This window comes from Empidonax traillii, unplaced genomic scaffold (genome assembly GCF_003031625.1).
Source record: "Empidonax traillii isolate 1590-97213 ecotype Southwest subspecies unplaced genomic scaffold, ASM303162v1 scaffold17:size2698205, whole genome shotgun sequence".
NCBI classification, from domain to species: Eukaryota; Metazoa; Chordata; class Aves; order Passeriformes; family Tyrannidae; genus Empidonax; species Empidonax traillii.
The window spans coordinates 981,144-992,775 of NW_020955210.1; the positions used below are offsets into that span (position 1 = coordinate 981,144).

Genomic DNA, 11,632 nt, shown 5'->3' on the forward strand with positions numbered 1-11,632 from the left:
CTCGCTTGCTGTGCCTGTAAGTGCAGCTCTGAAACAAACTACAGCTGGAGCTCTGTCACATCTGTCACGCAAATCTGTACGGACTGTTTGTTTCATGCAGGGTTTCTTTCCTGCCTCACCCAAATTCCAAAGGGTTCAACTACCACATTGTTATTGCCAAATTTCATGGTACTGCTTTTGCAAAAGTGGTGAGATCACTTTACTGATGTCTACCTAGTGATTACTGGATACAAAGACTTGTAGTCTGCTAGGCCTCTTGCCTTAAGAACCCCTCAGCTCCCAGCTGTCCCCCAAAACCTCTCATGGGCCATTGAAAGGGTTTCAGTACTTAAAGGTACTTTAATTTGCTTTCTCTGGTGGACTGTTGGGACCAACCATGCTGAAGTCCTGGCCCTTTTTTTTTTTTTTTTGGCCTCTCCTTCTCAGTTTTCTAGTATGTTTAACAGGCATTCTGATGGACATTGTCTGGGATTCTCCACTTGTGTCTTGTAGAGCAAATAGCCAATATTAAACATCTGTCCTTAGGACTAGTATAACTTAGTGGTTTTAGGCCCAAGAGAGACACTTGAAAATAAAAACTCCTTGTAAAATAACCAGTTTGGGTTATTTTACAGGCAGCGTTGGCTTCCAGACATATTAAAAGTGTGTTCATGTACACAAACACACACACGTAAACCTTAGGGGTGAACACTACAAGTAATTCAGGCAGTATCTGCTAATTTTCCTGAATTCTCCATGGTGGGATGCTATTCCACAAATGGTCATATTTTCAACTGCTGAACTCTGAGTTCATTTGCTGGTATTGCAGCTGAGATTTACCTGTGCAGGTTTAAAACAAAACCCAGCTTGGTGAAGGCTGTTAAGCAATTTCACCTACAAAAAGAATTTATTCAGCAGGGGTTCAGCAATATTTATATTTTATGCAATAAATTACACTTAAATTAATTTTGTTCTCAGTATTTGGAAACATTTCTTACATTCATTGGGTATGAAGTTCCTTTTGGTATTAGGGCAGTCATTGGACAACATAGTTAAAGTAGTCCTGGAAACACCTTTTCCCATTTAGCCTTTTACGGCAGCAGCTCCATGCCAAAGCTTCTCCATGCAACTTTGGCTGTCCTCGTGACTGAGCCAAGTATTACTCCACAGGGAGCCAGCATTTACCTAAAACACAGCAGAGCCTCTTCCAAAACCCCACGTAACTTCTCCGTTATTTGACCTCTCACATGATACGTAGCGTAGAGCAAAAGGAATGGCACTGCTTTGTACAGTTCCAGGGTGGCAGCCAAATTGTTGGTTGCAAAGAAAAACTTGACTGACTTTTGTTTGGTTGGTTTAGGTCTTGTACACAATTATATATGGAGATAACTGTTAAAATATTATTTTTTTCCCCCTATGAAAATGCATGTTGAGCATCCCTTCCCTGCCCCGGTCCCCCATCATATATTACCTGTGTGTAACAGTGTGTAACATTTGTGCACTGTGGTATAAGGAGGGGAACCACCTCTGTGGATTTTAAAATACAAGAAAGTTTGCCTCTCTCCCACCCTACACTGGGCTAAGAATTGTAGAATCTTGGTTAAGTGTTTGGGTTTAAATGTCTATTAGAACTCTGTCACCGTGTGTTTCCTTACCTTGCTGCTTCTCACAACTGGTTTTGCCAGTTGGAAGCTCGTGTGGTTTTTGTTTGGTTTTGGTGTTTTTTTGTTTGTTTTTTTTTTTTTTTTTTTTTTTTTTTTTTAATTTCTACAGCATATTAAATTAAACTGGATTTGACATTTGTAAAATTTTCAAAACTGCTCTCCTGTAAAAAAAAAAAATAGTTTCTTTAGCTGAGAACTTCCTACAAAAAAAAAAAAGTTAACTATTAGCTAAACTTTTTAATGTAAACCTGAAAATTATTTAGTACCTAATTGTTTGAATACTGTACTGTAGAGCAGGCCTAGGATATGGGACTTGTTAGCATTGTGACTTCATACTGATAAAGTCAGCTACTATGTGGGATGTTTTTAAATTGTGACTTGTTTTCTAAGACCCCCTCCTTGTCTTTTTCACAGCTAATATTTTCACAATAAACACAGCCAAACATAAAAATGTTAATGTACAAATGATGAAATTCTGTTAATTCCCAATAAAATATTTTTGTATATAATAAAGATTTAATATTGAAAAAATGTAACTGGGTTTTTTTCTGATTGTTTTTGGTCATACTCTTGAATTCTAGCCAAATAAGGTATCCAGCAGCAGTCGGTGCACCTCTGCCTTTTTATCTCCAGATCTCAAGTGCTCCACGTTCAGAAAAGCAGCTTTTCAGTTGTTTCTTGTTTAGCTCCATTTTCATGAATGTGCCAAAATCCCCATTCCATGAATAGGGAGACCTCGGGGCCTCTTTGGCCACCCTGAGAACGTCACCGTTGCAGAAGTGAGTGCCCTGTTTTCTGAGCCCTGCAGCACTGAGGGTTGCTCTCCTGGGCCTGCACTGTAATTTGCCAGTCTGCAAAAGCCTGGGGGACTCGGGACTGAGCAGCTTGAAGGAGGAAAGTGCTGGTTACCAGCAGCAAGGCAGAGCCTGCTGGCCTCTGGAGATGGCACATGCTTTTTGAAAAGAGGCTGCTCACCTCCTTCCAGATTGCAAAGGTATGGCTTCTTCCCCCTTCCTCCTGGGGAATGCAAAGGGAAGCGGTATTTTTGGGAGGTAAGGCAGGACGTGAAATCAAATCTTTAGTGAGACAAGCTTCAGCCTTCTCTGAAGCACCCTACAGCTCCTTCACCAACTCCCTTCCTAGGGAAGACCACATCTAACCTTGAAAAAGCATTTTCTGTCTGAGGCCAGCCTGTCACAAGGAATTGCTGGTTTGTCCAAGATGTAGCAGATGCTCATCCAGCTCTTCTGAGGTGGATTGTGAATTAACTTGGACCAGAACAGCTTCAGCTGGGTCCCTGAAGAGCTATGTTCTTAGCTTAGGGAAGGGAAGGACAGGAATTATTTGAGAGACAGACTGCTTCTCTTGCTCCCTTGGATCTTCTTATTCCCAGTCTGAGCTATTTTAAAAATTCTCATGTGTAACAATCTTGCACTGAAGAGCATGGAAGAAGGAAGTGGAGATAAAATGGTGATCATACAACCTGCCCTAGTGTTTCTTTTTTTGCCCAGTTGTGCTGCTCCCTCAGTTCTAAAAAGGCCATTCTACCCTACCTGCTGTTCCAGAGGTGCTTTTGTGGTCACAGGAGTGCTGCCAAATGGAGGAGAGCTGGGAAGCCCTTTCACAAAGAGCACCTAAATGGGCCAAAGCCAAGGCTGAAGTGCAGCCAGTGACTTCTGCAGATGCACTGATCAATCTAAAAGCACAGCAGCAGATGAGAGGAGGAGACAAGAGACCCAAGCAATCCTCACAACGAGCAGGAAGCCTGGGTTCCCTGGGACACACTCCTGTTTGCCCAAGCGTCTCTCCTGTTGCCCACATCCGAGGCTGCCCGTTCCGTGGACTGAGCTGAGGCAAAAGCCTAATCACATCTGAAGCCAAAACAGCAGGGAACAAACAAAACCTTTTTTGTTTAACAATGTCTCCATAGAACACCCAGCCTCTGGGAGGTTTTCTACCTCTTTAAACAAGTTCCCCCTTCTACATCTGTGACACAAAGTCACATCCTGAAAGCAGTTACACAATAGAGTGCACAGGAGGCTCACACCAAAGCTCTATAAAGAAGATCAGAGCATGTGGACAGTGGCACCCCCTTTCAAAGCCAAGGGAACCCCCAAAAGAAAAACAATGGAAATTATATGCATGATGTTATAAGTTGTTCTCTTGTTTTGACATAACATTTAATAGAAAGTTTTGATAAATTATTTACAGAGGCAACTTTTGAGTAGCGATTGGCAGAGAAAGACTTTCCCGTTTACACACATCATTCCAGAAGCAGAGCTACATGCTTCCATCCTCCTAAAGGATCTTTCCATCTACACCAGTGCAAGGTTCAGGCAACACCATCAGCTTCATTTAACAGGTTAGATGCAGAAACGCCCCCGGTGCAGCGTGCAGAGCTACCCTGGGCTCTCAGGGTATGGAAAGGTTCCACAGTGCTCTTCTTCAAAGTCCATGTCCTCAGGGAAAGCTGAACTGAGGTGACTTTTGATAATTTCTTAGACAATCTGCTCAAGATCATGTGGGAATAGTGCAGGAAACAAGCAGGATTCCTACCCACCAACTATGCTGCAGGGCCTGGTTACTGATCACCCCCATAGAGGTTCCTGCTTGTTTGTCAGCCATCTGAGAGTCTTATCTGCAAGCCCTGATATTCCACTTACCTGGACATCATCTTCCCAAGCCCACATTTACAGTGATCTCTGCTGCATTTCTGTTCCATCCACAATTACAAAAAATTATGATGGAAAAAAAGGCAGAATAGTTCAAAGCATGCAGTGCTTCACTGACGCTTTGCTGTTAGTCAAAGAAACGAGCAAAGTACCTGCACTTAAAATGTCCTGTGGGTAAAATGATAATTTTTGTGGTGTGCAGCAGGGACCCTTTGAGTGCACACACCAAAAGGCATTGCCGTACCTCAGAGTTCCAAATGCAGTTTAAACAGCTGATACTTGCTAAGGTGAGTAAAAACTTACTAGAAAACAGAAATGCTGTACAGATGCATAAATCCCTAAGGTGGCCTTAGTTTTTGAAAAAAAAAAAAAAAAAGGATTTTATATTTCCTGCATTGTGCAGGAAACACCCAGCAACAATAAGACAACCTAATCAAGTACCTCTTTGAGAGCCCTTCATTCCACCTGCTCCAGAGTGAAGGCATTCTGCACATCCAGTCTTAAAGGAGCAAAACAATTGCTGCATTGCAGAACCCTGGATTTCCACAGCCTGCTTGTCTGCTTGCTTGAAAAAAAGCAGCTTGTACTTTGCTGTTTTCTCCCACGCATATTAATGCAAGCAGTCAGGTTTCTACTGCCCTGCAGATCTGACAACTACCACAACAGCTCTGCTCAATTTCTGTTCCTCACTTCTCCTCTTTAATTCCCCCCCTTCATCCTTCATTTATGTATTTTCCACTGGAACTGCCCTAACGCCTGGCTGTGCTGCCCTAAGGACCCAACAGAGCAGCTCTACTGCTTAGCCCAAACACACCAACACTATGGAGCTACAGAAGAAAGAACAGGCTAGAGCCAAAACTGGATACTCAGTAAAGCTGCTATACATTCCCATCTAAAGCATGAAGCCCACACAATGCGACATAAAGAACAAGTGGGAAGAATCGAGGTTCTTTCATAGTTACAGCTTTTACAGAAGACTCTGTCATTTCCAAATTAATGTTTGATGAAGCCAACAGCCTTTTCGCGACATCAAATCTTCTCCTGTCAGTGAGAGTGGCCACCAAAGGACTGCTCAGCGCCACAGTGCCGTCGGCTGAAGTGACGTCAGGCTGTATTTATGGGAGCAAAAGACAAGAGACATGAAAACATTTTCCAAGCAGTGCTGTTCCTGCTGTTGCACAGCTCTCTTCTTTCATACAAAACCACTGTAGAGCTTACAAGGCAGCACCAAAAGGGCAAGATTCCATTTACTATTGGCCTTACTGATCCAGAACCAAAGCTCTGTGGCATCCTTTAAGGAGAAACATCCCTCCTTACTGTCCATCTGTTTCCGGAGTTCAACTTCTCTCACTGCAAATCACACTTAACTCTCACTCTGAGCAAACAGTAGCACCCCCCTTGCCCCTACATTTTTAAAGGATTTTACTATTGCTTTTGTAAGTGAGCTTAAAGATATCAAAAAATGATAAAAACATAGAATGTTTTGGTTTGGAAGGGACCTTAAAGATCATCTAGTTCAATCCCCGTGCTGCCATGGGCACTTTTCACTAGACCAGGTTATTCAAAGCCCTGTCCAATCTGGCCTTAAACACTTCCAGGGATGGGGCATCCACAACTTCTCTGAGCAACCTCACCACCCTCACAGTAAAGAATTTCTTACTAGCACCTTGATTTAAGCCTACCCTCTTTCAGTTTGAATCCATTTCTCCTTGCCCTGTCACTGTGTGCTCTGATAAAAAGTCTCTCTCCACCTGTTGTGTAGGCTCCCTTAAGGTACTGGAGGCTGCAATTAGGTCACCCCAAAGCCTTCTCCTCTCCAGAATGAACAAACCCAATTCTCTTACCCTTTCCTCATAGGAGAGGCACTCCATCCCTCTAATGCCCTGCACCACTCCTTCAGCAGTTTCAATACGTGGTATCAGAGTTTTGGGACTTCAGAATTCACCATGGCTCAAGCACTGCTGCCATCAAAAGGGAATTTCTGTTTCCCAAGGGGAGGTAATTACTGTTACTGAGACTTTAAAACAGTGAGACTATTAGTAAACTAAAATTCAAGCTTAAGTTACAATTTTCTTTTGCTCACAACCCCATGAAACCTCCCAAATATAGGAACGTTTAGAACTTAGGTATTCACCTGCAGTAAATTCCGTGCTTCGTTTGCCCCGTCTGACTGACCTTGGCTAAGCACTGCCTAAGGCTGAAATTCGCACTGGAGCCCGACATCTCCTTTATTGGGTGAGAAACACGTGAGGCCAAGGACACGGTGGTTCCTGCTGCTGGGCCCACATGCCACACAGCCACATTTCCATTACTCACCAAACAACACAACGCTGGAACAACCTGAAGATCACAGCAGGCACGCAGCAGGACCAGAGTGTAATCAGACAGCTCTGTGAAGGAAACATTAACAGGGAAAGATTGTTTCCAGTGAAGGCTGCACGAGGCTTGCTGCTGAAAGGGAGCCTTTAGCAGGGAGCTCTCTTACGGGATTCTCCTTAGCTGGACGTTTGGAAGAGGCTGATCCAGCTCTTTCCTGCCTGCAGAATAAAATGGGACGGGCAATGGGTCTGCCTGCCTCTGCCCTTGAGAAAAGGCACTAGCAGAAAAGGGAATTTCCATCCCATCATCCTTCTCTCCCCCCTAAGTATCTCCCCAGTGTTTCACCCCAAGTCTACAGGCTGAATAAATGACTTAGGCCTCGAATAAATCAAGGGCCTATGCTCTCAAAATTTATACGAGACACTGGCTTCTGCAAACTACAATCTGAGAGAAAATGACACAGCTGAGACTGCCTTTGGGCTGGGAGATGGAGTAAATGATCCCAGTGGTGCCCTTCAACTCTCTAACAAAAAGGCTGTAATTCCTAACAGGCAACAGGGATAAAACGGCTTTTGAAGATGGATTCAGTTACACTTTAGCTGGATCCAGCCTGGACTTTAGCAGGAGACATTATGTCCAAAACCAACTGATAATGCAACACGCTCAATTAACTGCACCCTGCTGTTAATAGCGTCTGACAAGTCTTACCACATCAGCAGGTTTCTGTTTTCTACTTCTTTTCTGTCTCCATAAATGAGTTTAACTATCCTACCTGGGTACTGTGTGTATATGGATGCACGCTGACATTTTGCTGCACGGTGCCACATCTACACTGGACTTCCCTTCATTACCTTAATGTCAGGAAATTCTTTATATATGATAGAGAAGAGAAAAAGCCAAGGAAGTCTGTCTTGGACTTTGCAGGTAGCTTTTAATTAACACTGTGGTGCCAACTAGATTGTGGGGATGGCATTTGTTTGACATTTATGTTTAATCTCCCTGTTTCAGTAGCTGCAAAACAACCTTCTAATTGCAGTGTTTCTACGTTAAACCCATTTTTGCTAAATTTGGTTTGCACCTCAACAATATCCGCTGTTACACAGGAGACACCACCTAATTTGTAATTCTCAGCACTTAGGCGGGAAGAACTCTGGCATGCCATAAGTACAGAAATTAGCTTGCCAAACTGCAAATGCCCACACTCAGCAGAAGCAGAGTCGAGCAGCCTTGAGGGAATGTGTATTTTACACGCAAAATCTGTCAGTGATTGAGGACTGAATTTAATTCACAGGCAGGAATGCTAAGCATAGTATACCAAACTCATAAAAAAGGAACAGAACAATTTATGTTCGCTCAGCCACCAACTGCTCAAAGAGAGCCATAAATGCTTTAGAATGGAGGGAGCTTCTGAAGAGGAAAATCAAATTAAAAAAATAAGGCTCTTAACAACATACCAGAGATAGCACTGATGAGAAGGTGCGCAGCTGAGAAAAGCTCTACATCCTGAGGCTGATATTTCTGCAACAACAACTCACTCTGTAAACTGCACCCTAAGAGCTGCAAGAAGTCAAGGAGGTCTCTTTGTTGTGCAGGTTTTAACTCCTCCAGGTCTGGCTCATCTCCTGTGCAGATATCATCAAACTGAAAGCAAAAGAATAAGCAAAACTTCTTGAAAAGAGAAAAATTCAAGCAAAAGAGAATGTTCGTGCTATTCTGAAATTACTTTTAGGAAGCAAGCCAAAGTTTTTTCATCTTACCACATCCCCCAGGGCAGTCACCATTTCTTCATGGAGCAAGAGTTCACAAAGGGTTTTATATAAAGCTCTTTGCTTGTCTTCTGGAAGCTTCACAAAGGGCTGCAACTGGGTCTTCAACTGTGACAGATCTTTCCCAAGAAAGCAGTAAAAAGTAAAACTAAAAGTACTTCTACACAAATGCCAGCAAAAACAGTTAACATTTTTGCTATGTGTTTCATAAGTCTATTTATCACCACACCCTGACATCCTGATTTCCACGAGCACAAGTTAAAATGCAAGGCTGAAACAGATCTAATTATAATTCCTAAGGAGCCAATGAAGCCTCCAAGAAAGAACAGCTACCAAGGATCACTATTTTGTTTTCAGTATTTTTAATATTTTAAAGTCATTATTTTAATGCTAACCAAACTAATCACATCTTAAGTTGCTCACTTGACAGCTTATCTCCAGAACATGTACATTTATTTGGCAGAATGACGAGTTCTGCTCATAAATTTACTTCTGATCTGTGGTTAGTACGAATTACAAAGTCAATGGTGTAAGTCCACACACAGATGTTTTAGGATCCTACATTGTTGTCCTCGTATTTCATCACGTAAAAGAAAGAATTACAGTCCTTCACCCCTGACCTAATTATTATTAAAATAATCAGGACAAAAATGCCTTTTTAACTGAAATCCTGAATCCCTTACAGTACAAGAGAATGCACTCCACTTCTTTCACCACAATCCAACTATGATCATGAAACTAAAAACTTTGTGACAACTTGTACCTGGCCCATTTCACCAATATGCAAACTTCCGTTTAAATCATGTTTTAATTCTGTCAGTTATGAAGCTTCTCTGAAAATAATGAGGCTAAGTCTCTGTAATTTTGAGACTTAAAATAACCTCTAACTAAGAAGCTTTACAGAGAGCATTTTTCAAATACAAAAAAGTATTTTCAGTGACCATTTATGAATGAACGCAGCAATCATCGCTTTTCTTATAGAGGTTATCTGGAATGTAACAGAACTGACATAAACACCTGACTTTGTAAGACTGTATTTATGACAAATGGATTCAGAATGTTCCTAGGGAACAGTCCACTGCATATATCTATTGCAAAACTAATTTTTTTATATCCTTTCAGTGCATTCCCCAAGAGTTCCTGATAAGAGCTATTAAAATGAACTAAAAAGATTTTTTATGTTCTATTGTACTAGATTATTTCTCCCTATCATGTTGCTTAATTCACTGTAATGTAATCATGTGAAGCATTTCTGGTAATACCTTGTTTCAATACACTTATAGAAGCATCACTGGGAACGAGGTTTTTAGCCCCAGAGTACATCTCATTATCAACAGCATCTGGCTGATAGAGAAATGAAGCATCTCTGAATAGAGCTGAATGGGGATAAGTTGAACCTTCTGTGCTTTCTTTTTCAAAACCTCCTTGCTGTTCATCTAGCAGACAGAACTCTGTAATTAGAAATTCAATTAAAAACAATAATTAATAAAATACACAAGCAATTACTAATTAAGATGCTAGCTTGTATTTTCTAGTGTTCTTGCACGTGATTTCTCCATGTCTCGTCTCTTCCAGATGGAAAGAATGCCAGATGTTGCTATGCATGTGAATTATTGAGCATTACTGCAGCCCTGGTGTTTGGTACAGCATGTACAGATGAAGATCCTGTGGTGCAGCTGCCACCTACAAAACGTGACACCAGCTCCTGTGAACTAAAGTAACGTAGACAAGCAAATACCATGAAAACTTCTCTCCAACACAATAAAACCTGAATGCTGCATACAAGAGATGCAGGTATGAACTCCTGACATGCTGTAATGCAGGCTACTGATCCACTCATGATGGAGACACATGACAGCCCTCTCTGAGACTCATAAGAACTCTTGAGAGTCCTCCACAGAGCTTCTTTTGGTCATGGCACCAATGAGACTGCTCTTTCTCAGCTAAGCCACAGGTCCCTCCTCAGCTCTCCAGATGAGTGGAAAATAGAGAGTCTCGAAAGCACATCACTCTGCAGTCTCTTTGCAGTAACTTCATGAAGGAAATGACAGGTCCTGGGTGGATTATCCTTTCTGCCTCATCTTTGTGACAAGCACTGACTGACCTCACCCAACCAGGACTGCCCTTTTCCTGCCACCCCAGTGCCCTCAGCTGGATCAAGTTAAGGGACTCCTGGAAGGTACAGGAAGCCTCTTTAATATGCTGAGAAAGCTGGAGTATCAAGTTCTGTGCCCATGTGTCCAGCATTGTGCCCCAAAGATGCACAATATAATCAAAGCTCTATGCATATTCTGATCATCTTTTATTGGCTCAAAAGCAAGGTCTGAATCTGTACCCCTGGGACTCTGCAGGAGGTCTGAGGAGAACACAGGCAGGCTAGCAAAAGAAACTCAATTTTAAAGTAATACCTGGCAGCAAAGGGGGGAAAAAAAAGTAACACTAATCAAGTACGGTGCTCACTTGTACCAGGCACAGAACCTAAATATAACCTTCCTGCAGTTGTAAGACTCTGTCTCACTAAATTAAGGACATTCAAAGCAGATGAGAAAGCATGGAGAGCACTCCATCAGCAAAAAGCTTTTTCAAAGGGAAAGCAGACAAAGAAATCTCTGCCACATAGGAAGAAAGACGACAGACCTTTATGCTTGCATAACCCTTCCCAGAGAAGAGTGAGTTACAGAGAAGCAGAAAGTGATTAACACAAGCTAAGAACTTCCCAAAGCATAGAATCATAGAATCATAGAATAGATTGGGTTGGAAAAGACCTCCAAGATCATCAAGTCCAACCCCTGATCCAACTCCAATTTCTATACCATGGCACTAAGGGTCACATCCAATCTCTGTTTAAAAACCTCCAGGGATGGAGAATCCACCACCTCTCTGGGTAGGCCATTCCAATGCCTGATTACCCTCTCTGTAAAGAATTTCTTCCTAACATCTAACCTAAACCTCCCCTCGCAGAGCTTGAGCCCATGTCCCCTTGTCCTGTTGTTGGTTGCCTGGGAGAAGAGACCAACCCCCACCTGGCTATAACCTCCCTTCAGGTAGTTGAAGAGAGTGATGAGGTCACCTCTAAGCCTTCTCTTCTCCAGACTAAACAACCCCAGCTCCCTCAGCCTCTCCTCATAGGACTTGTGCTCAAGTCCCTTCACCAGCCTCATTGCTCTTCTCTGGACCCGCTCCAGCACCTCAATGTCCTTCCTGAACTGAGGGGCCCAGAGCTGAACACAAT

General features: G+C 42.5%; 1 protein-coding gene across 4 annotated transcripts in view; it reads right to left on the reverse strand.

The window, feature by feature from the left end:
- Positions 1–5,056: 5,056 nt before the first annotated feature.
- Positions 5,057–11,632, reverse strand: part of GSDME (gasdermin E) — a 25,082-nt gene continuing 18,506 nt past the window's right edge. For all 4 annotated transcript variants that reach the window (XM_027896099.1, XM_027896076.1, XM_027896093.1 and 1 more), the window contains 5 exons: positions 9,663–9,851; positions 8,392–8,519; positions 8,089–8,275; positions 6,632–6,705; positions 5,057–5,424 (listed from right to left, as the gene is read on the reverse strand). In XM_027896099.1, the coding sequence (XP_027751900.1) occupies positions 5,194–5,424; positions 6,632–6,705; positions 8,089–8,275; positions 8,392–8,519; positions 9,663–9,851 (809 nt within the window). In that variant the 3' untranslated portion in view covers positions 5,057–5,193. The remainder of the gene's footprint in view (positions 5,425–6,631; positions 6,706–8,088; positions 8,276–8,391; positions 8,520–9,662; positions 9,852–11,632) is intronic.